Source organism: Bombyx mori, chromosome 22 (assembly GCF_030269925.1).
Source record: "Bombyx mori chromosome 22, ASM3026992v2".
In the NCBI taxonomy this organism is placed as follows: Eukaryota; Metazoa; Arthropoda; class Insecta; order Lepidoptera; family Bombycidae; genus Bombyx; species Bombyx mori.
Window position 1 is genome coordinate 4,146,608 of NC_085128.1, and position 25,883 is coordinate 4,172,490.

General features: G+C 40.1%; 1 protein-coding gene across 4 annotated transcripts in view; it reads left to right on the forward strand.

Annotated features, from left to right (window-relative positions):
- Positions 1–25,883, forward strand: part of ST5 (putative sugar transporter protein 5) — a 44,568-nt gene that overhangs the window by 7,082 nt on the left and 11,603 nt on the right. For 2 of the 4 annotated variants that reach the window (XM_062674825.1, XM_021351753.3), the window contains exons 2-4: positions 6,097–6,158; positions 17,315–17,562; positions 25,047–25,205. In XM_062674825.1, coding sequence (XP_062530809.1) covers positions 6,097–6,158; positions 17,315–17,562; positions 25,047–25,205 — 469 coding nt within the window. 4 annotated transcript variants of the gene reach the window in all.

Consider the following 25,883-nt stretch of genomic DNA (forward strand, 5'->3'; position numbering starts at 1 on the left):
TTTAAATCTTTTAAAAATGTCGAATACACCTTGACATAAAATTAACTCTTCGCCAAGGACGCCATGTAGAAATTTTATCACAAACGACAAATGAGTGAATTAAATATTACTAAGAGTGTGATTAAATTTTATGAGTGTTAAGTATTTTACAGGCTTTATTTGCATTTGGTATTCTATAAAACATTGAAATAAACACGTAAATCTGAAGAGAGCGTCCTTAAAATAGATTTTTTCGCAAATATTTCTCAGGCGATCGTTTCGTGTCAGAGAATAAGTGGGTGTGTCAGATTTTAAAACGCAAATCGTATTATATAAGTTTCCTTGGTGAATGACGGAGAAAACGGTAATGAGAAACGATGTCTTGTGCCAAAATCCTAAAATAATCTGTTTCCTGTGCAGTTTCTGTTTATGACGAAAAAAAAAAAAAACTTTTACTACGGCGAATGGTTAACATTACCTTTCTGTGACGTCACATTACTCACACTTTATCACAAACAAACAGGGCCGTGGGCGCATTTATGTGGCCTAAAGGATAAGACGTCCGGTGCATTCGTATCGAGCGATGCACTGGTGTTCGAATCTCGCTGGCGGGTACCAATTTTTCTAATGAAATACGTACTCAACAAATGCTCACGATTGACTTCCACGGTGAAGGAATGAACACCGTGCAATAAAAATCAAACCCGCAAAATTATAATTTGCGTAATTACTGGTGGTAGGACCTCTTGTGAGTCCGCACGGGCAGGTACCACCGCTCCGCCTATTTCTGCCGTGAAGCAGTAATGCGTTTCGGTTTGAAGGGTGGGGCAGCCGTTGTGACTGACTATACTGAGACCTTAGAACTATATCTCAAGGTGTGTGGCGCGTTTACGTTGTAGATGTCTATGGGCTCCAGTAACCACTTAACACCAGGTGGGCTGTGAGCTCGTCCATACATCTAAGCAATAAAAAAATAAAAAAAATATGCTAAAAGTAATAAAATTTGTAATTTATTTTAGTGGTATTGAACGTTTTATTATTTGATACGAATGATGAATATTCATATCTACTTTGGTACCTAATATGCATACAACTCACATCCACATTAACCTGACGTCATTTATCGGGAGAACCACCCACAAAAATGAATGTGAATTAAATATACAAATTAGTTTGCTACTTGCAATAATCATAAACCTATTGAGTATCAATATTTTTGTAGTCTGGAATGACTTCAGGCTGGCCCATCTAGTATTAAGTGGTTACTGGACATTGCAACTTGAATGTCTGTATCGACCTTGAGATATCGACGGACGAAAGCGAAAATGTCGTATCTTGAAAATTCCAACTTTATACCAAACTTTATATAAATCGATGTATTTAAATTATTATAATTAAATAAGCTTCAGATACCACACCATACCAATTTTCAACTTTCTATCTTTATAGATATAATATGAGTTATTAATTTTTGGAAGAGTTTTATAGCTCTGGTGTTTTTTTTATTGCTTAGATGAGTGGACGAGCTCACAGCCCACATGCTGTTAAATGGTTACTAGAGCCCATAGACATCTGCGACGTAAATGCGCCACCCGTATGCGAACGTAAAATTGGCTTTTTCAGTTACAAAAAAATTACTTTCTTCCGTCGATATGAATTAGGGATGTTTCTCAATTGCATAGTAATCACGTGAATTAAATTATGCCCTTTCGATTTTTATTACACGATATTATTCCTTCATTGTAGGAAATTATTTGCGAACATGATTTAAGCAAGTATTTCGTTTGAAAAAAGTTTGAAATGATTCGACAGGATGTATTTATAGTCATTGAAGTCACTTTACGTCATGCCCATATCATATTCCACTCAAACCATATCTCTACAAGCTTATAGCGTCGTGTAAATCGAGTGATATCTTATCGATATGCCATCGACAACTAATAATTGTCAATACATCTATATTATCATTCAGTAAGTGGTCGTAAGACGCCAGAAGTACTGCCCGAATAGATTATCGTAGATAAAAAAAAACCATTTGTAAATTGTATCAATAAGATCTATCTAAGATCTAGCAGTGTAATAATGACATCAAAACAACAATGTCGGTGATAAGAGTTTTAATTTGAATCTGTGATATCTGAATTGTTCCGTTCTTAAAATTGTAAATATTATGAACATTTAAGAGGGTATGTAGACTATGAATATTGTCTGTACTAAATACAATTGCGTATTAAAAATCATAAATATAAATTGATATAAAATCCTAAACCCCATGTCTCCAAAAATTTTCATTGCCATACTTGAATCAATATTTAGACAGCTAGATTGGAAAAACCTCGGCTTAAATATTGAAGGTAAATATTTGACTCATCTCCGCTTTGCAGACGACTTAGTAGTGCTGGCAGAATCAAGTTCAGAACTTCAATACATGGTTGAGTCTCTCCACAGAGCCAGCATTAAAGTAGGCTTAGAAATGAATACAACAAAAACTATGGTAATGACAAATAGTGCTAGAAAGAAAATAACAGTCGGAAACGAACTATTGAAATACACAGATCACTATATTTACTTAGGAAAACAGATCAGCTTTGAAAGAAAAAGCAATGAGATGGAGATTGGAAGAAGAATCCAACACACCTGGAACAAGTACTGGAATTTACGTGAAGTATTTAAAAGTACGTTGCCAATATACTTAAAAACCAAGGTTCTAAATTCCTGCATTCTACCATGCTTGACTTATGGCTGCCAAACTTGGAAGTTTACATCAAAGGCCAATAATCTAATAGTAAGCTGCCAACGAGGAATGGAGCGAAGTCTGCTAAATATAAGAAAGATTCAAAAAATCAGACACACAAAAATTAGAGAAAAAACAAAATCTATAGATGCTCTTGAATATGCCAGAAACTTAAAGTGGAAGTGGGCTGGTCATGTAGCCAGACTTAAGGACCAGAGATGGACTGCAAGAATAACTGCATGGGAAGGGCCACAAGGGAAAAGAAAAAAGGGTCGCCCGATATCAAAATGGGAGGATGATATAAAAGCTATCGCTGGCCCTCGATGGATACAGGTAGCCCAAAATAGAACCAAATGGAAGGACTTGGAGGAGGCCTTCACCATGTTTAATGGGTTCCTGCCAAACATAAGTGAAGAAAATTAAAATTATTATATGTATACCTATTTACTTTGTATTTTAGCAGGAAATAAAAGGCTTTTTATTTTATTTTTATTTTATTTATTTATAAAATCCTAAAATTAACGAACAAGGAAAGCGTTTCTGATTCCGATACAAAATAAGAACTATATAATTATTATTATCCATAAATAAATAAACTATAAATCATATTGATATACATAGGCGTTAGGCAGTATATATTATAGTATACATGGTTTTTATTTTATTTTAAATAGCAGATACAATTTTTTTTTTTTTTATTGCTTAGATGTGTGGACGAGCTCACAGCCCACCTGGTGTTAAGTGGTTACTGGAGCCCATAGACATCTACAACGTAAATGCGCCACACACCTTGAGGTATAGTTCTAAGGTCTCAGTATAGTCACAACGGCTGCCCCACCCTTCAAGTCGAAACGCATTACTGCTTCACGGCAGAAATAGGCGGCGCGGTGGTACCTACCCGTGCGGACTCACAAGAGGTCCTACCACCAATAAATAATAAATAGTAAATAATAAATAAGTTATAAATTAATTGTGAAATAAAACTCGAATTTTCATGTTAATTCTAATCTTCTTTTAATAATAAAAAAAAATACGCCAGTGTTTTTTATACTCGATTTTTAAAAATAATCTGCCGTTTTACACATGCATATTAAGTAACGTTGTATTGCAACGATATGATTCTCTATTCACGTTTATTTCAACAAATTAATTTAGGTTAAACGTAGGCACAACCGGTATTCATCGAATATTCGTCATTTAACTTGTTTCCATAAAGGTTACTTGTGCGAATTTAAACTATTCGATGCTCACATTACGGCCCAGTGTTGAAAACTGAATTGAAGGCACAATTACGCTGTAAACTAGTGTCATGTGTAGATAGTTCGAACGAAAACGGAGTGCTCTGAGGAATTGTTCGAGATGATACCGGCATCTCGTTTTGACCATCGCACCGCCCGCCACCGGAGTAGAGTTCATCCATACTACCTGGAGCCACTGCGGTCATCCACAGTGCGTTTCCAGAGGTCTTTTTTGCCACGTACCATCCGGCTATGGAATGAGCTCCTCTCCACGGTGTTTCCCGAGCGCTATGATATGTCCTTCTTCAATCGAGGCTTGTGGAGAGTATTAAAGGTAGGCAGCGGCTTGGCTCTGCCCCTGGCATTGCTGAAGTCCATGGGCGACGGTAACCACTCACCATCAGATGGGCCGTATGGTCGTCTGCCTACAAGGGCAATAAAGAAAATAAAAAAATATGTTCGCCATTTGGCAAAGGAATAATTATCATAAATGGTGATTAATATTATGAATTATGTTGGCATGATTGAAGTGCATATTTATGAAATTATTAGAAGAGTTTATTTAGAATGAAATCATAAGTAACGAATTTTTTTTACAACCGTTATATAAAAGCGTAACTTACAAAGTTTGTTTCTATTAATGGTGATAAAAACAATGTTTATGCACTAGTTTGCAATTGTACCATGAGCCTTAGGTAAAATTAATTAAAACCCGTTAATCTAATAAGAGCTTTTAAGCTATTGCATAGCTTCTATCGCGGGCCTTGAGCGCGGCGACTGAATCAAGAAATTCCGTAACGAAAATAACCTAACACCCCCACTACGCCTACTGAGTAGCTCGCGTTCAACACATTCACACGTTGCGCTGGTGTAGTGTTTGCGAATAAGCGCGCGGCGTGACGTCGCACTGCATGAGCATCATGAAAAGTCTGCCCATCTCTCTCTCACGCGGTCTAGCTTATGAGTGTGAAGGGGACAGTTAATGTTTTGCTTTTGTTAATGTTTATAAATATAGCGTGGTCTTATTTTTATTATTGTTTTAATATTAAATTATTATTGTCTAATTGTAATTGCATAAGTTGATAAAAAATGCTTTGCAATAGCTTTACCGCGGCAGTCCCCGAGTGCCACACGTGTTTTTTTTTAATTCATTCATCAAATAAAATATGAGTTACAAATTTGCATCAATAAATTAATTCAACTAACGATAAGGCGGTAAATCTTGGTGCGCAAGCCAGATTCAAGTTTTATTGTCTAAATATTTAATTTCGCTGAAGGCAAGAATTTACTATTAGGTATCTAAAAGATTGATTCACAAAATAATAACTAAAATAGTAAGAAACCACTTCATTATTGCCATCGTCTATTTTAAGATATAAGATTGAAAATGCCTTGAAATAACGAGAGCTGCTTTATGACACTATAAACAAGACGGATTTCTTAGGAAAAAAGCTTGTAGGATTTGAGAACCCTAAAATACAGGAAAGCAAAAGTTTTCAATATGTCATGTCAATCAGGACATGATGAAAGCTAGTCTGCCAGTTCCTAGTCGATTAATGAACTTATTACAGAAGTAGGCCTAGAGCTTTTTTTTTAATGCTTAGATGTGGGGACGAGTTCACAGCCCACCTGGTGTTATGTTGTTACTGGAGCCCATAGACATCTACAACGTAAATGTGCCACCCATCTTGAGATATAAGTTCTAAGGTCTCAAGTATAGTTACAATGGCTGCCTTCCTCTTGTAGGACCTCTTGTGAGTCCGCACGGGTAGGTACCACCGCCCCGCCTATTTCTGCCGTGAAGCAGTAATGCGTTTCGGTTTGAAGGGCGGGGCTGCCGTTGTAACTATACTGAGACCTTAGAACTTATATCTCAAGGTGGATGGCGCATTTACGTTGTAGATGTCTATGGGCTCCAGTAACCACTTAACACCAGGTGGGCTGTAAGCTCGTCCCCACATCTAAGCAATAAAAAAAACACCAGTAAAGCGTAGTATTTAGTACCCGTCTTCATGTAATAATAAATGATCCATGCAAGTGATGTAGCTCTGGGACTCTAGATTACTAAATATTTTTTCACGTCATCATTTTTTTAATATATAATCAACAACAAATACATTAGTTTCATTTTATTTTCACAAACAGGCGCTCCATGTTTTGGACACAGCTTCATCGATTAGTTCAAGAATGCCTAAATACGGTTCTATGTAAGTTTTGAAACATTTTAATAATATTTAGTATTGGATACATATGAAAGGGTTTTATGTATATTTGTGTTCTTTATTTAGTTATTTAAAAAAATATAATGATATTTTAAATTCACCCCCCCTTATTCTAGATAGTTAATTGTAGGCTTGTCACTACTAGCTTTAGATTTGGGTGACTGTGGGCTTGTCCGCCCATTTATCTATATATTATATACCTATATATATAAATGAATTGCTGTTCGTTAGTCTCGCTAAAACTCTAGGACGGCTGGACCGGTTTGGCTAATTTTGGTCTTAACTTATTTGTGGTAGTCAAGAGAAGGTTTAAAATGTAGATAAATATGAAAATGCTCGGAATTAAATAAAAATAACGATTTTGTTTTTCCTTTCATGTGTCCCCCGTCGGACGGATTCCTTTTGTTTATTTTAAGTTTCTTTTATACAAAAGTTCAGGTCTTTTATTTATCGATTGAGGCACTACGAAGTCTGTTATTCTGTTAATAATTTTGGATTTGCAAGAGCCAAAGTCTGAGTATTATCAGTCCCGATCGAGATTAATTGGAGCAATTGGAAGCAGTTTGGGCATCGCGTCCGGTTCTTTGATGTGAAGACAACATTTCGAACACTAATTTTGATCGTTTAATTTGAAATATGAAAGTTTGCAAGTCGCCGTGGCCTAAAGGATAATACCTCAAGTGCATTCGTATCTAGCGATGCACCGGTGTTCGAATCCCGCAGGCGGGTACCAATTTTTCTAATGAAATACATACTCAACAAATGTTCACGATTGACTTCCACTGTGAAAGAATAACATCGTGTAATAAAAATCAAAGCCGCAAAAATTATAATTTGCGTAATCACTGGTGGTAGGACCTCTTGGGAGTCCGCACGGGTACGTACCACCACCCCGCAGATTTCCGCCGTGAAGTAGTAATGCGTTTCGGTTCGAAGGGTGGGGCAGCCGTTGTAACTATACTGAGACCTTAGAACTTATATCTCGAGATGGGTGGCGCATTTACGTTGTAGATGTCTATGGGCTCCAGTAACCACTTAACACCAGGTGGGCTGTGAGCTCGTCCATCCATCTAAGCAATAAATAAATAAAAAGTTTTTGAAATGTCCAGGGATGTAATTTAACACAAATTCAATTTTGAGTATAAATATTCTCTGGACACTCGCGAACACACTTGAACACATTTTAAAAGACCTAATTGTTTTTTTGTAAAACCCATTTTGTAAGAATATTATAAAAATATCGAAAAATAGTGTCGAGTTGAGTCTTGAAAAAAAAAAGGATAATTTTTACGAATTATCTAAAACAATATTTGTATTTTGGAACCAGTTTTTCCATTATTATTATTACAATTAGTGTCCACTGACAAGACTTAGTGTTACGTACAAAAGTTTTGGAAATATTTATCCTAATACATTCATTTTCCTTCAAAAAAGACAAAAAGATGACCAATATGTTCTCCTTGCTTAACGTTTTTTCTTGTTTTTTTTTTATATATAATAGTTTAGTTTATTTAATATATAGTTTTTGATTAACAAAAGCTACTGTCGTGCTTTAATATTATAACCGATTGTTTTTTAAGAATTTTAATTTTTTTTCTTATGTGAATAACAAAAAAGAGGAAATGGAAGGTAGGTATACATCAAATGAATCTGAATTAAAGCAATTGTATAGTCAAATTTCAATAATTCTGAGGATACTACGAGTATATATATTAATAGTCTATATATTAATACGTGAAGCAAAAACTTTGTATCCCTTTTTACGAAAATTGCGCGGACGGAGGAGTACTCGTATGAAATTTTCCACACTTATAGAGAATATAGAGAAGAAGTGCACAATGCTAATATTTATTTAAAATAATGCGTAAAAGATACATTAATCAATAAAGAAAACATTACACACACTACATACCATGTATTTGACGCACACACGCATGCATACTATTTATTGTCAAACTTTTGTTCTTGACGTCTGTTGTCAAGTTGAGATTAAATATTGTTTGTCTTTGTTAATAATTTTTATGGTGTAGTCTTGGCGAAATTTGTGATCATAGAAGTATAAAATACAATCATAATAGTGAACAAACTTACAATTCCAATTAATTATAGTCGAATTTCGACTACTGCGGGACCTCTAGTATTTATAAAAGGGCGCAGTCTATAATGATCACACCGTGTTCTCTTACATTTGATGATTGACAAAAGACAAAATATCGTGTAAACTAGAATATTTTATAAGTCATCAATAAAAGGCAAAATGCTTAAATTTTTCCTTATTATTGCACCGATTATTCCGGATCACTATGAAATAAATCAGTTCCAATAATATCCAACATTTACAGCATTTTCAATGTCCCAGCGATAAAAGTCATAAACCTTGTGGATAGTAAATGAATTCAGTAATTATCCTTTAGTAAGTATTCGTGCTAAGGTAATGGAAGAATTACGCACGTAAATAGGCAAATTAAAATTGTTCACTTGACAATACTGTACGTTAACGGAATCATCTCAATGAAAATTTGTTATGTTATATTTTTGTGAGTTAGTTGGACCGATGACGTCACGATCCATCCGGTGTGATTACTCCGAAGCAATGCTAATATGGCGTCAGTTACTCAGTGACATGAGGTCGAAATTTTAATTATATTTGATAACGGAATTTTTTCCCTTCCCTTATAAGCCTTAATTTAATAATAAGAGAGAGAGATAATTTTTCACTGGTGGTAGGACCTCTTGTGAGTCCGTGCGTACCACCACCCTGCCTATTTCTGCCATCAGCAGCGTTGCGGTTTGAAGGGCGGGACAGGCGTTGTAACTATCCTTGAGAGCTTAGAACTTATATCTCAAGGTGGGTGGCGCATTTACGTTGTTGTCTATAGGCTCCAGTAACCACTTAACACCATTTGAGCTGTGAGCTCGCCCATCCATCTAAACAACAAAAAAAAAAGAGAAGAGAGAATATACTTTATTGCACACCTAAACACAATTAACATTAAAAAGCAGTTAACAGGCAACATGTATATTTGTACAATAGGCAGTTTTAATAAGATAATTAATGATAAGATAATTGTGAAGTCGTCGTGGCCTAAAGGATAAGACGTCCGGTGCATACGTGTTGAGCGATGCACCGGTGTTCGAATTCCGCAGGCGGGTACCAATTTTTCTAATGAAATACGTACTCAACAAATATTCACGATTGACTTCCACGGTGAAAGAATAACATCGTGTAATAGAAATCAAACTCGCAAAATTATAATTTGCGTAGGTAATTACTGGTGGTAGGACCTCTTGTGAGTCCGCGCGGGTAGGTACCACCGCCCCGCCTATTTCTGCCGTGAAGCTCGTTCACCCATCTAAGAAAAAAATAAAAATATATGATAGTCTTTTAGCGGTTAATAGTGTCTGATATGAATAGGATCTGATTGCGTTCCCGTTACCTGTATTTTTGAATGTTCTCAGACCTTGCGCACATTGATAATAAAAATCCAATTACGTAGTAAATAGAAACTGTCCGTTTAATCTACACTCAGATTTGTATCTATTATTAATCGTTCTATTAACCGGAATGTTTTATTGAAATTATGAGCGACAAACGATTATATTAATGATCTATAAAACGTTCGAAGTGCAAAAGTCGCAAACTTTAAATTACAATGCTGTTAATGTACTCTAATAGGGGGAAAATAATAAAACATTATCTGGGAATTCGTATTGTGAAGCATGCTGGAAGATTGCTATGACAATTGACTTAAGAGAAACCTTAGAGCTCATATCCCAAGGTGGGCATTTACGTTGTATATGTCTATGGGCTCCGTTAACCACTTGACATCAGGTGGCCCGTGAGCTGTTCTACCCATCTAAGCAATAAAAAAAAACTTAAAAGAGTTTCTCTAAGATCTGTTTTTACTGGCGGTAGAGCATTTTGTGTGCTCGCACAGTTATAGGGGTGCATAGCTTCTGCACTGAAGCAATAATGTCGGTTCGGTTCAGTTTCAGTTTGGAGGAATAATATCGTTTTGAACACGCAATTGAGAAAAAAATATTGTTTCTAGTCTAAAATAGGACTCTCTTTGCCCATGTTTATTTTTTAATTGCTTTTTTAGCTAGGTAAAGTAATGTAAGTGGTGACATCGCCAATGGCATAGTCAACACAGGCAGCGCCTGTTAAACCTCGTTTGAAGGACCTGTTATTTTTGGAGTTTACTCCTTTAGAATCGATTTACATATATAGGCCCGGGGTATGAAAATTATGGGGACCAAAATCGTACTAGCATGTCACACGAAATGCGTTATGCGCCTGATTGCGCATGTCACACGAAATGCGTTATCGCAGGTGACGCCGGGCTGCTGCGCCGGCAGTCCGCCACAAAGCCTCGTACTGATCGCGCGTTTCTCTCATTATTGTATTTTCATATATTTGTTAGTCGTTTGTTTTGTGTCTCGTTAATTTGTTAATAATCTGTAGTGTATCGTGTTGTCGTAATATAGAACTATTTCTCGTATTGTTTCGTTTAATTTTTTATATCCAGTAAACTCCAGTCGTGCGTCGGAGCGGACACACACACTTTTTTTTTTATTGCTTAGATGAGCGGACGAGCTCACAGCCCACCTGGTGTCAAGTGGTTACTGGAGCCCATAGACATCTACAACGTAAATGCGCCACCCACCTTGAGGTATAAGTTCTAAGGTCTCAAGTATATTTACAACGGCTGCCCCACCCTTCAAACCGAAACGCATTACTGCTTCACGGCAGAAATAGGCAGGGCGGTGGTACTTACCCGCGTGGACTCACAAGAGGTCCTACCACCAGCGCTCTCGCGAAATACCGTGGAAGAGAATTCATTCCGAAGCTGGATTAGCGACTGTTTATCATGAGCTTATCATCCCTAACATTTAAACATGTGTGTATGAATGACTTTTTATGTCATTTGTCAATGCCAACAAGAGCTTATTGGAAGTAATGAGTGTTAGGTACGTAATAAATGTAATAGACACCAAGTGAGCGGCTGGCGCCGTGCGTACATTGGTTTGACGCACGTGAACATAATTTTATTGGATTTTTTACGCTGAGAGACGTACAAACCATCAATACAGTATTCCATAGTAACTATGACTATTTAATGAGGCATTGCTGAATTGGGCCCGTACCTCCTTTTGACATCGCATTATTTGATACAGAATTTCAATCGTATTTACCTAATAGCGGTATTCGTCTACAGCGCGATTTCAAATATCACCTTTGCCATTTATACGCTCTGGAATTAACTGACTGTCTCGCCCTGACTGTTAGACCGTGGCTTCGATTCCCACATCGGGCTAACATTTGTATAATGCACAAGTTAGTTTACTTTTTAGTTGGGTGTACAATATCTATAGTATTTATATCAGTCTTTCCAATACTACAAGGAATCCTAGTTTTGGGTCACATGGCTGTGATTGATTTGTCCCCGATTGTTAAAAAAACTCCCATGGTTTTTCGAACCTTATGATACGTTAATCTTCAAAAGAGCTTTGACAAGGAAGAGGTTTTCAAAAGGGATTAGAGCGCTAGCCAATCGGTTGACCCATGAGATTTCCGCATACATTTTCTTATGCTTACAACGGTTATAAAAAGATGGATACATAACTGCTTCGGCGATTAGGTGCGCCAAACCCTGCTATAAAAGTCTTTATTGGAATATCTTTGCTATCCTTCAAACTGAATGATGACCGTAATTACGCAAAACTTGTATTTTTTTGGTATAAATTTATCAATGATGAATGAAAGTTTCAAGAAATTGTCATATGGCAACATTTTTACGCGCCTTTTCCGTAAAATTCTGTCAAAATTGTCAATGTCAACGCGATTCCAATTTGCGCGTAAAAACTTTCATTTGCACCATGAGTACAATGACGTAGGTGTGACGTTCGCTAGCTTTTGTTCAGTGTGCTTGGTGCGAGTTTTTTAACGTCCTCATAGCGTAAGAGTTAACTCTAATTTGTATGCAGTTAGAACAGCGTCCCTAGCGGCAAACGTTTTTTTTTATTGCTTATATGTGTGGACGAGCTCACAGCCCACCTGGTGTTGAGTGGTTACTGGAGCCCATAGACATCTACAACGTAAATGCGTCTCAGTATAGTTAGAACGGCTGCCCCGCCCTTCAAACCGAAACGCATTACTGCTTCACGGCAGAAATAGGCAGGGTGGTGGTACCCACCCGTGCGGACTCACAAGAGGTCCTACCACCAGTAAACGTAGTAAACGTAGACAAACGTTCCAATTTCATACAAATTTGGGTTAACTTTTACGCTATCGAGAACGTGAAAAAACTCTCACTAAGCACACTCTTACATAACAAGGCTCCTTCATCATCAAAATCTTTTGTGAACAGGTGCAGCGTATATTGAATGATGGTCTTTATGGTGTATATTTATCGCAAGATGAATTGACCCTAAGTGTAAATAATAACTTTTAGATAAGTAATAGCTGACACTACTTGATAACCTATCAAGTGAATGTCCGCTGGTCGTGTGAATGATTTTATTTTAATATGCTGATAATTAGGATAGAGAAGTCGTTTAAAATATAAAATGCCCGGTGCACACGTATCGAGCGATGCGAATTTGCCGGTGTTCGAATCGCGTAGACACGAAACAATTTTTTAAATGAAATAAGTAGGTGCTTAACACACGTTTACTAATGATTTTCGCGATGAAGTAGTAACATCGCGTAATAAAAATCAAACGCTGTTATAATTCGAGTAATTACTCGTGGTAGGCTGTCTTGTGAGCACACACAGGTAAGTACCACCGTCCTACCTATTTTTGTCTTAAAGGACTAAAGCGTTTCGGCTTGAATAGCGGGAAATCACTATACTATAAAAATTGAGATTAGAACTCTTGTCTCAAGGTGGGTGACGTATTTACCTACGTTTTTAATATCTATGAGCTCCAGTAACATTTAACAACAGATGGACCGTGAGCTCGTCCACAAATCAAAGCACAAAAAAAATGGTATAATCTATTTGGTGTATAGACACTATATATTTTTTTCCCTTGTAGGCAGACGAGCATTCGGCTCCCCTGATGGTGAGTGGTTACCGTCGCCCATGGACTTCAGCAATGCCAGGGGCAGAGCCAAGCCGCTGCCTACTAATGTTTGGACCGGAATTTCGTTTTGTATTTCTCTTGCTATTAAGCATTTACTGCTTGATCCAAGATCAACACATTACATTGTAAGTAATTCACAGAAAATGATACCTTAGCCTTTATTCCTTATCTTTGTGGACGTTAACTCTACACCTACAGATCACTATTTTGTATTATTATATTAGATAGACGGATGAACTCATGGGCCACCTACTGTTAACTGATTATCGATACCACTGCGTAATATCTGTCCCAACAATCATAGAACGCCCAACTAACAGCTTTGCGGGAGAGATAATATTTTGTCGTTAATTATTTTTTTTGACACAATTATACTCGTAATTGTGTTATATAGGTTATCATTGGAGATCAGTTCCGGACAAGTATTATAGTTTTATTGTTAGAAATTAAATAGCGCTCGTATTCATTACAATCGAGTTGTCTAATGGTAATTGATTAATATGATAATGATATTAATACAATAGCGTTGTTATTATCAGAAACTCAATAGAATTATTTATCTAGTTAACAACAATTCTCTTTGTTGATTGTTTATTGTTGTGTTTAAACAATTTTAATTTTCAAAACAAGAACTCAATAGTGTTAATAAACCAAAATTGAATCGAAAATATATGTATATATATACAAAAATAATTTTACATTTAAAGTATTAGAAAACAGATTACTATTTGAATTATTTAATAATATCCTTTGAGATCTTGAGTAATTTTTAGACCGATGTCGGAACTTATTTTAAAATTTATCCGCTATTTATCCGAATCGAATTTTTTTTTTACATTTTTTTATTTTTATTCCCCTTGTAGGCTCACTAGCATACGGCCCACCTGATGGTGAGTGGTTACCGTCGCCCATGGACTTCACCAATGCCAGGGGCAGAGCCAAGCCGCTGCCTACCGCAAAAGACATTCTGTAGAAATTATCAACATCGAAACAAAATAAAATTTATATTATAAATACTTATATACCAAATGGAATAAAGAAAATCATGAACGTAATTGAGGAAATTTAATTTGCCTTTGCTTTTGTGGCTTCGATAGGTTTCTCATCATACAGAATGTGATCTTACTGATTGCTTAGACTACATTGTACATAATATTTTATCCTATAAATGTACTACACTTTAGTACATATTTAACGGATACAATAGTATTTTTATTATTAATTTATTTAATATTAATCGTATTAATCGTATCGTTTTTTTTTTTAGCCATTCTTAATTATAATACTAAATTGTGTATTTTCATGTGTATTTATAAATTACTAGAGGTCCCGCAGTAGTCGAAATTCGACTATAATTAATTGGAATTGTAAGTCTGTACACTATTATAATTGTATTTTGTACTTCTATAATCACAAATTTCGCCAAAGCTACTCTATAAAAAAATATTAATAAAGACAAACAATATTTTATTTTAATCTATTCTCAAATTGACAACAGACGTCAAGAACAAAAGCTTGACAATAAATAATATACATGCGTGTGTGCGTCAAATACATGGTACGTAGTGTGTGTAATGTTTTCTTTATCGATTTAATGTATCTTTAATGCATTATTTTAAAAAAATATTAGCATTGTGCACTTCTTCTCTATATTCTCTATAAGTGTGGAAAATTTCATACTCATCCGTCCGCGCAATTTTCGTAAAAAGGGATACAAAGTTTTTGCTTCACGTATTAATATATAGATGTGTGTATTTTATTATTTTCTACATAGATATATTAATTTATTAATATGTTTATTTATGCATACAAAGTCATATGTAATCTATATAAGTACCTATATTTAACATTATGTGTATTCTATAATACTGAGATGTTACTTTAAGGAAGATTTTTGTTTTGATTTTGTTCTTTTTTTGTTTTTTGTTGTTGTTTGTTATTCTTTTGTTAATGCACCTACCATGCATTATCTCTGCACTGCCCTATGGTCGACGGGAAGAGAATGCCCATGGCATTAAGTCCGCCTGTGTACAACTTTTGTTTTGTGCATAAAGTATAAATAAATAAAAATAAATAAATATTAATTAATAATAATAATAATTAATAATTTTAGTCGTCGTTGCCTAACGGATAAGACGTCCGGTGCATTCGTGTTGAAGCGATGCACCGATGTTCAAATCCCGCAGGCGGGTACCAATTTTTCTAATGAAATACGTACTCAACAAATGTTTACGATTGATTTCCACGGTGAAGGAATAACATCGTGTAATAAAATGAAACCCGCAAAATTATAATTTGCGTAATTACTGGTGGTAGGACCTCTTGTGAGTCCGCGCGGGTGGGTACCACCACCCTGCCTATTTCTGCCGTGAAGCAGTAATGCGTTTCGGTTTGAAGGGTGGGGCAGCCGTTGTAACTATACTTGAGACCTTAGAACTTGTATCTCAAGGTGGGTGGCGCATTTACGTTGTGGATGTCTATGGGCTCCAGTAACCACTTAACACCAGGTGGCCTGTGAGCTCATCCACACATCTAAGCAATAAAAAAAAAATTATGTCACGCACATTAATCTATTTGAATATACCATTACGATGTAACGAAACTAGTATAACTGAGCCGGTCGTTTTGATTTAATAATTTAAATTAATTTAGTTTACGTACATAACATTTTCCTGTTTTTTTATTGATATAATATTTTTGTTTATTTTGTTACTAAGGTTCAACTTCCGCGTGCTCATGCATTCCGATGACGTTAATTTGATTTTGATGAATTACTAACATGCATGATTCATTTACGTACACGAAACCAAGAACAAACAAGCAAACTGCCGTGTTTCTGCCGTGAAGCAGTAATGCGTTTCGGTTGGAAGGGCGGGGCAGCCGTTGTAACTATACTGAGACCTTAAAGCTTATATCTCAAGGTAGGTGGCGCATTTACATTGTAGATGTCTATGGGCTCCGGTAACCACTTAACACCAGGTGGGCTGTGAGCTCGTCCACCCATGAAAGCAATAAAAAAAACCGCCTTACCTAGTATTAAGTGGTTAGTGGAATTTATAGACATAACAATATGACTACTGATAACACACGAGGGCTTAGTTCTGTTAGCAAATCCCACCCCTCCTGACTGAGCCCGTGCTCGCTCACCTGTCCTGGTGAAACTCGAAGAGCCTCCGGGCTACCAGCAATCCTTCAGTAATAAAAAAATAAAAAGTTCTGAGGTTTTGAGCACCGCTAGGGTAGAAACCGCCATCTGGCGTGTTTCTGCCGCGAAGCCGTAATGTCGTTTGATATTAAAACTGCGATGCAATACAATTGAGGGTGAGGATGGAATTACTGCTGAACTTCTGAAAGCGGGTGGAAGACCAGTCCTTCGGGCCCTTCAGAATTTATATAAATCCGTCATTCTCTATGGGATTGTGTCCCTGGTATGGTATGGTATGGTATGGTATGGTATGGTATGGTATGGACCAGAAGTGTGGTGGTACTGTTCTTCAAAAAGGGTGACAATACTTGTTTGAAGAATTATAGACCCATCTCACTTCTGAGTCATGTGTATAAGTTGTTTTACGAACCGTCTCGCGCGCAGGCTGATTACTTCCAGCCACCCGAACAAACGGGTTTCTGAAAAGGCTATAGTACCGTAGACCACATTCATACTTTGCGGCAGATTGTATAAAAGACCGAGGAATATAACCTGCCGCTTTGCTTAGCATTTGTGGACTACGAGAAAGACTTTGATTCGATTGAAACCTGGGCCATGTTGCAGTATTTTCTATTGCTCGTAGAACGGATGGCCTTTGGGGCGACCGCGAATCGAAAGACAGCGTGGGTAGGCCTCCCACAAGATGGACCGACGATCTATTGAGGTTAGCGGGGATCCGCTGGATGCAGGCAGCTCAAGACCGGTCTTTGTGGCGAGGTTTGGGGGAGGCCTATGTCCAACAGTGGACGTCTGTGGGCTGACAACAAGAAGAAGAAGAGATTTAAACCGCGTTATACTCATATACTCATCGTATCATTTATAAACATGAATTATCTTGTTTTCACAGGAACGAATCAGCGCCGTTCATCAAGAATGGAGTACCGGCCACGATCACCAAGAAGGTGCTAATTGAGAAATGCAAGCCTGGGAAAGAAGGCCGAGGGAAAGCTCTGAAACAGGTCTTCGCCTCGTTTTTGGCTAATTTGGGCACCATCAACACAGGAATGGCCTTCGGTTTCTCAGCCGTTGCCCTACCACAGCTGCAAAATCCAAATTCAACGCTGTTTATCTCGGAAGACCAGGCCAGTTGGATTGGTTAGTATTATAGTTGATTATAGTAGATATAGTTGATGTCGGAGAGTGTTTCCAAGGGAACAGTTTCTTCTACTAACTTTTTTTTTTTACTATCTTTTCTTGGCCTATCTATATTCTAGTAGCCTCTGTAGGGGGTATTTTTGCCTTAGGCTTCATCTCTGGGCAAGCTCACGGGGCTTAGCCTGAGAAGGGTTGCGTTTATCTGCCATTGCAAGGGCAGTGCTGCGCAGAATCTATCATCGGATCGGAATTTCAATCTCCGAAGACGCTGGAGGAATAGTTTCCCAATGCTTTGGGATCTTTTGTACCAAAGAGAGTACGCATTATGTAAACCTCTATATCTGGTCGCGGTTTCCGAGTAACAAGGAAAGATGCGCATTGCAGTTAATTGCGTCAAACAGCGTCAAACTAATGTATAGACATGCGAAAGAGATTGCGAGAGGCTTTTTCGAGATGTGATAACGTTCTGACAAAATTTGTAACTAATTTTAGACGCACTTCAAGCTTATTACAAATTTGTCAGAGTCGTAGTAAATAAATAAAAAAAAAACATGTTTTACACTTCTTAAATTGTTTGGAAAATTATAAGCTTCTATCAAAATTTACTTATTTATAAAAAAAATGTTATAAAATAAAAATGTACGTATTGAAGTTCTAAATAGCATTTACAGTGACATGTTAAGATATACATAAAATTAAGTTAATCATAACAATAAATTAATTTAATGTCTAACTAGTTTGTATTAACATGAAGTCAATCAAATTAGCAAATGTTTGCGACAAAACAATTTTCTTTATAAAATATTTGACGCTATAGAGCGATAAGTTGAGCTTAGTAATATATAGTAAACTAGCGACCCGCCCTCGCTTCGCTTCAGAAACTGTAATTTATTATTGATTTCTCCACTGTTTAATGGATGCTAATATACATGTAAACCTTCCTCTTCAATCACTCTATCTATTAATAAAAACCGCATCAAAATCCGTTGCGTAGTTTTAAAGATTTAACCATACATACTACCTGGAGCCACTGCGGTCAACCACAGTGCGTTTCCAGAGGTCTTTTTTGCCACGTACCATCCGGCTATGGAATGAGCTCCCCTCCACGGTGTTTCCCGAGCGCTATGACATGTACTTCTTCAAACGAGGCTTGTGGAGAGTATTAAGCAGTAGGCAGCTTGGCTCTGCTCCTGGCATTGCTGAAGTCCATGGGCCTGCCTACAAAGGCAATAAAAATAAATATATATATAGGGACAAAGATAGCGACTTTGTTTTACACTATGTAGCGATAATACCGCTATCAATGTCAAACATTATAATAAAACAACGTTGTAGATTATATACAATACGCATACAGACAGGGAAAGAGAATTACTTACTATTCAACAGCGGTGCGTTCGACGACATTCATAGATTTCGTGAGGATAGAATTCCAATATCGAATGCAAAAAACCGAAAATCTCCTTGGAGTGATGTGGTTTGTATTCTAATATGGCGAAGGTGAAACGTATTATCACTCATTACGCAATGAAATTACCGCCTATCATGAACGATGCTTTGCTAGATAATTATAATGTGTAAACATTGTCAAAATATTACTTTGTTCGTTATGAAAAAAACGCGAAATTCGCATCCACGTTTCTCTAGACACAGATTGATTGCTTATTAATGACTTGAGATTACAATAAAGATCTGTGAATGCAAACATGTTTCCTATTTCGTAAAAAAAAAAAGTTTAAAAAAAATAACAAAAACTAACAAATAAAGCGTGGGGTGCTTTTCAGGATATTATCAAAATAGCCCTTCTACTCATATCTGTTCATAAAATATTTATAACTACTGATACCATGCACCCCGTGCTTTTTTTACAATAAAATCATTTTTTCTTACACTATTTTTAATTCAAATTTATTAAAATTATTTTCTATTTTTTAGTAGGTTTTTCTATAAAAACGTATTTTGTTAGTTTTTTTAAACCATTACTTAATTTTAATTTTTTAGTTGAATTTCAATTTTTTCAATTTTTTTTTTTTTTTTAAATATTGAATTGTCATCGATCCTTAATAAGTATACCAAATATCGAGTTAATCCGACGTTTTGAAGGGGGTCAAAATCATGTCCAAAGATTCAGTTACAAACATACATACGTCTGAAGCTATTAAAAACACAATTATAACGTTCCCTTTTTTTTTTTTTTTTTTTTTTTTTATGATTGAAAGTTTACTGGTGGCCCGAAGGCCTTTCCAGTTTCACCAGGACAGGTGGGCGAGCAAAGGCTCAGCCAAGAGGGGCGGGATTTGCTAACAACTGCCCGAGCGCCTCCGAAGGAGACCTAACAACTCAAGAGCAATTGTTTCGCGAATGAATCTACTACCGGATCGGAATCGCGACCCGCTGAGAAGATCCGGCGAGAAACTCAGCGGGCTGATGCATGGGTTAGGTTGCACGTCGACCTCTTTGTCGAGTTCGACGAGTACGGTTGCCGGGGTCCCTAAGCCTGCCCCTAGTATTAGAGCTGAAGGCATCTAATGCAAAGGTTATTGGATCTGATGGATCCGTAAGGACGTGTCTAGGGCGTCGACGGTGACTGGCTCCTGCATGATCAGGATTCGGGGAGTAGTCAGCGGCGGCAACGATAAGGCGATTATCATGATGCATAGCCTTATCGAAGTATCGTTCCGACGCTGACTTCATGTATTTCCGAATTGATTCGAGGCCCAGGTCGTCGTGTAGGTCAACGTTCCTCACGAACCACGGAGCTCCGACGGCTAACCTGCAAAAGCGGGATTGTAGAGATTGAAGGGTGTCTATGTGTGTGCGGGCCGCGTGAGCGAACACCACACTCGCGTAAGTCATGACGGGCCTTATGCAAGTTTTGTAAAGTGTCACCTTGTTCCGAAGGGACATTTTACTCCGCTTACAGATCATGGGGTAGAGTCTACCGAGAATAAACGCGGCACGGTCACGGACTGATTTTATATGCGGGCGGAATGTCATCGATGCATCCAGGGTAACGCCCAGGTACTTGACCTTCCTGGCCCAGGGTATGGATTGACTAAAGAGAGTAATCGGGGGTGTGAGATTCGTCCTCCTAATACGAGAGGAAATCCGTGTGGAGCTTCCCCTCTGAAATAGCACCGCAGTACTTTTCGCGGGGTTGATGTCTATGCGCCATTTTCGGAACCACTGTCCTAGGGCTAGAGCTGCGCTCTGAAGCTTCTTCGCGATTAGGGACTTATTTCTACTAGAATAGTAAACAGTCGTGTCGTCGGCGAATAAAGCTAAATGGGTCGGCGGCGACCGGGGAATGTCGTTGACGAATAAGCTAAATAGGAGGGGTGAGAGGACAGAGCCTTGCGGGACTCCAGCTGTGAGAGGTCGTGGGGAGGAGCGGGTTCCCTCGACTCGATATCGAAAAGAGCGGTTCGACAAGAAGTCCCGTATGATGAGCACGAGACTATCCGGCACGCCCATGTTGAATAGTTTGAAAATCAAACCATTGTGCCAGACTTTGTCGAACGCTTTTGCGACGTCGAAGAAGAGAGCTCCCGTGTATAACGGTTTTGGTCGATTAAGCCCCACAAGAATGTGCTCCGTGAGGCGGTGCACCTGTTGAACGCATGAGTGATTTGTACGGAATCCGAATTGTTCATCGATGAGAATGCAATTGGATGAGACGAAGTCTCTGAGGCGTTTGTAGAGCAGACGCTCATACAGTTTGCCTAGAGACATGAGGAGGCTAATCGGGCGGTAGCTCGTCGGATGATTTTTTGGTTTACCGGGTTTATGTATGCCGATAACGTCCGCTTCTTTCCACACCGCGGGAAAGATACAGTTCGCCATAGCGGCATTGAAAATAGATGCCAACATCACGATGAGTTGGACGGGTAGAAGTTTAATAACGCGGTTAGATATACCGTCGGAACCGGGAGCCTTGCGAGGACGTAGGTCTTTGATCAAGTCTTTAACTTCCATCGGGGTGACGGGTGGTAACGCATCCGAGGGTGGCAAGGAGGCTCTGCGTTCTACCTCACTGTCTACAAATTCTACATGAACAGGGTCCACGGATTGAGTGCTGGGCGTGCACTGGGTTTGCAATGTATCGGCCAGCAGCTCTGCTTTTTCATCATCATCGAACGCCGCGAGTCGGCCTGAGGGGCCTACGAGGGGGGGCATAGTTACTACCGTATCCGATTTGAGAGTACGAGCTAAGCGGTAGTAAGACCTTTGGGAGGGCGCGAGTCCTTCTAAGAAATCAGACCATCTGGCATCTCGGACTTCGGCGATGCGAGACTTTACGTCGCGTTGTAGGGCACGCATTCGAATACGATTTTCCGCGGTAGGATACCTGTCGTAGGCGCGTATCGAGGCGTTCTTAGCTCTAAGGAGTTCCCTAATATCGTCGGACAATTTGAAGCGGTGAAGGAAGTCCTCCGCTACAACTTGTTTCGATGACCTATCTAATGTCGAGGTGATGTGTGACGTTAAGATGTCTATGGCTTCAGCGGTATCCTGAGGAGACGGGGTAGACTCCGGGTTAAACGGGAGCGATGGTGGATCAGATTCAGCCAGGCTGATGCCCAGCGTGTGCCAATCCACCACAGTCCTCGTGACGGGAACGGAATCGGGAGCGCGACCGAGCTTCATAACGACGGGACGGTGGTCTGAATCTAACTCTGAAACTACTTCGATCGAGTGTAAGCGCAGAGTTACGTTTTTTAATAACGCTATGTCGAGTATATCCGGGCGATGCGCGATATTTAGCGGGTAGTGAGTCGCGGTTAGCGGAGCGACGATATCGAAGGCGAGATCATCGACTAACGCGTCAAGCCGCCTGCCATTCGGGGTTGTGGTGTGTGAGTTCCACCTGACGTGTTTACAATTTAGGTCGCCCGCCAGAATGACAGAGCTTCCCATGCCGAGCAGCGCCTCGATATCACTGCTTAGAACGATCTTATCCGGTGGAAGATAAACGGACGCGATAACGATCGGCGCGTGTCCAGTCAGTGAGATTCGGCATACTGATGCTTCAATGTTAGAAAGCGCGGGGGGGTCGAGTGGGACGCAGTGCAGGGCTCGTCTATAGTAAATGACGGTACCACCACCACGAGCAGTGAGCCTATCGTTCCTAACCATGTTATAGTTCGCGATTTTAGGGTCGCGGCGCGCGGGCTTAAGCAGGGTCTCCTGCACCAAAAAGATGTCAATTTGATGGTCACGCAAAAAATCACAAACCTGATCACGTTGATTTGCGAGACCGTAAGCGTTAAAAAATCCTATCGTTACGGATAGGGGCTTTATTCTACTTATGTACGCCATTGATTACCGGCGGAGTGAGGGGAGGACGTACGTATTTAACGACGCGTATACGTCAGCGTATTCTTGCACAACGGCGATGAAGTGTTGTGCAGTGGAGGCGGCGCGAATGGCGTCACCCAAAGCATTAACACGCTCAAAGTTGATCGACTGAAAAAAGTCGATCGCTAGAGCGAGATTGTCGGACGCGGTCGGGGTGCTGGTCGCGGGGGAGGAACGAATCACGGGGGAGGGACGTATCGCGGGGGCGGGACGAATCGCGGGGGAGGGAGCTACAGCCGTGTTCGTGTACGGCAACGGTTTAGCCCAGGCCGAGCCGCTGGGCACCGGCGCCGGCACGAAGGCAGGCTTAGCCTTCGGCACAGAGGGTGCCGTGGCTTTGATGTCAGGGCCGGAAGCTCGGAGGCGGTTTTGGCGCGCGACGCGGCGATTTATTTTAGGGGCTCGGGGGCATCCACGGTAATTCGCGGGGTGACCCTGTGTTCGGCACAGGACGCAGCTAGGTGGTTCCGTCGCGGTTTTTTGATCGCGAATGCAAAGAGTCGTGGCGTGATCGTCCAAACACTTGACGCATCGAGGACGCGCGTGACAATTACGGGAAGAATGCCCGTACAACTGACAATTGTGGCACTGGCTCGGAGTGCCTTTTTTATGAGGGGTTTCCACGGTGATTCCGGAAAGCCTACAGACCGTTCGAACGTTAAAGATTTGCTTACCCTCGGGGGTAGACTGGAGGGCGACGAGAACCATATTGTATGGCTCCCTCCCGCGTCCTGTGTGCATGCGGTGCACGGAGTTTACGGGTAGGCCTTGTTCGAGTAGGTCGGCCTTTACGAGCTCGGCATCTAACTCCTTGGGGATGCCACGTATGACTGCACGGAGCTCACGCTCCTCCTGGAGCGTATACGTATGATAACTTATACGCTCCTTTCGGAGGTAGCTTGAGAGGGCCCTATGGTCGTCGGATGTTGCTACTTTTATCTGTATCCCGTTCGCGAGGTTACGGGCACTGACAAAATTTATGTTCTTGGCCTTAAGGGCCAGGGAGACACGGTCCCAAGCAGCCTTCTCTTGAAGAATCAATGGAGGAGGGGCCTGATTTCTCGTTTGTACCACCGGGCGCGGCGACGGCGTGGCACGGGGACAAGGAGCGACGGGGGTCGGAGGGCGGGGGCGCGACGCGTTCGCGGCTTTGCTTATTTTAGTGGCCGCGGAAGCTCGGGACTCCGCGGCGCGCTTCTTACCCTTTTGCACGAGGGTGAATCCATCTGTTAATGAGGCGGGAACGAGGTCAACCTCCATATCCGAGTCAGAGTCGGAGGACGAGGAGGAAGGCGCGGGAGCGGCGGACGCGACGGAAGCCTCAGATGATCGCTGAGGTAGAATGGAAGCTGCCGCGGTAGACGCGGGAGTTTTTCGCGACAGTATGGGGGACACGGGTGTGCTGGGCGCGACGGAGGCTGCGGTGTACGGCGCGGGAGTTTTGCGCGCGCTTGCAGGGGACGCGGGAACGGCAGGCGTGGCGGAAACGACGGGCGCGGCGGGCACGGCAGAACAGTTCACGGCGCGTTTAGCTTTGTAAGCTAAAAATTCTGATTCGAGGGCCGGGTATTTCTCGCTTAAGAATTCCGCGAGCAGTGTGTTGGTTGGAGAAAACTCCATTTCTTCGGACTGCCCAGGGGGGGCTGCCCCGGGACTTAAACACGCGCTCGCCTTGCGGCGAGGCCCCTGTGTCGGTAACACTAAATTGGCCGAAGCGATTCTAGGAATTTTAGAAATTTTAGTGAATAGAATAAATAGAATAGAATTAGAGTGAATAGAACACCTGCACAGTTCCCGGGCGGCAATGCCTTGCAATTAGGCGCAGGTACAAATTCCGAGAAACACTTGGGCCACAGATGTGCCACGAACAATAATCTATTATCACCGGTAGTCACTTCCGACAAAACACTTGGACGCCAGATGTGCCACGAACCGAGGTCGGGCAATCGAACGAACAATGAGCACGTCCACGCGCGTCGGTTGCTCAAATCGGAATGGAATGGATAACGTTCCCATATGACCGATAGCTTAGAACCAAAATTATTCTACCATTGTTAGTTTGTATGCTTTGTGATGTGTGTGGGTGTTTGCTATAGGTACATTAAAGGAATTCAATTTTTTTTCAGCAAGCTTGAGCTCAGCCGGCACCCCGATCGGATGTATTCTAAGCGGCTACCTGATGGACTTAATTGGACGACGTCTCACTTTAATACTCACTGAAATACCTCTCATTCTCGGATGGATTCTGATTTCGACCTCTGTAAATATTCCCATGATGTATATAGGTAAGTTGATGAAACATAACAAAACTGTTTTGGATAAATATGTTAAGGCAGTTGAGAAAGACAGGTCAGGAGCATACTAGAAGTGGATTTCTTTTAATATTAAAATAGGTGGACGAGATCACGAGCCACTTGGCAATAAGTGGTCCTCAGAGCAAAATTAAATAATAGAAATATGAGTTCTAAGTCTTAGTTTTATAGTACAACGGCTGTGCCATTCTTGAAATCGAAACGATTTGAAGGGTAGGGTAAAATTGTTTCTCGAAAGAAATAGACGGTGATATCTACCCGCGCGGGCTTACAGGAAGCCCTACCACAACTGGTAAGTATTGTCATAGTCGAATTATATTCTCATCATTTGCATCGCTCACCATGTAGACATATAGGGTAGACACTCCTCGTCATGGATCTTACTCTTACTCAAGTTGATTCTTTGATTTCGGTCCGTGTAGTGTGGTTATTTATCCCTGACGCTATGATTTTTAATGGTGGAACGTCGTCTTGTGAGTCCGCGCGTGTAGGTACCACCACCCTGCCTTTTTTTGTCGTGAAGCAGTAATGCGTTTCGGTTTGAAGGGTGGGACAGCCATTGTACTATATTGAGATCTTAGAGCCCATATCTCAAGGTAAGTGGCGGTATTTACGTTGTAGATGTCTATGAGCTCCGGTAGCCACTTAACA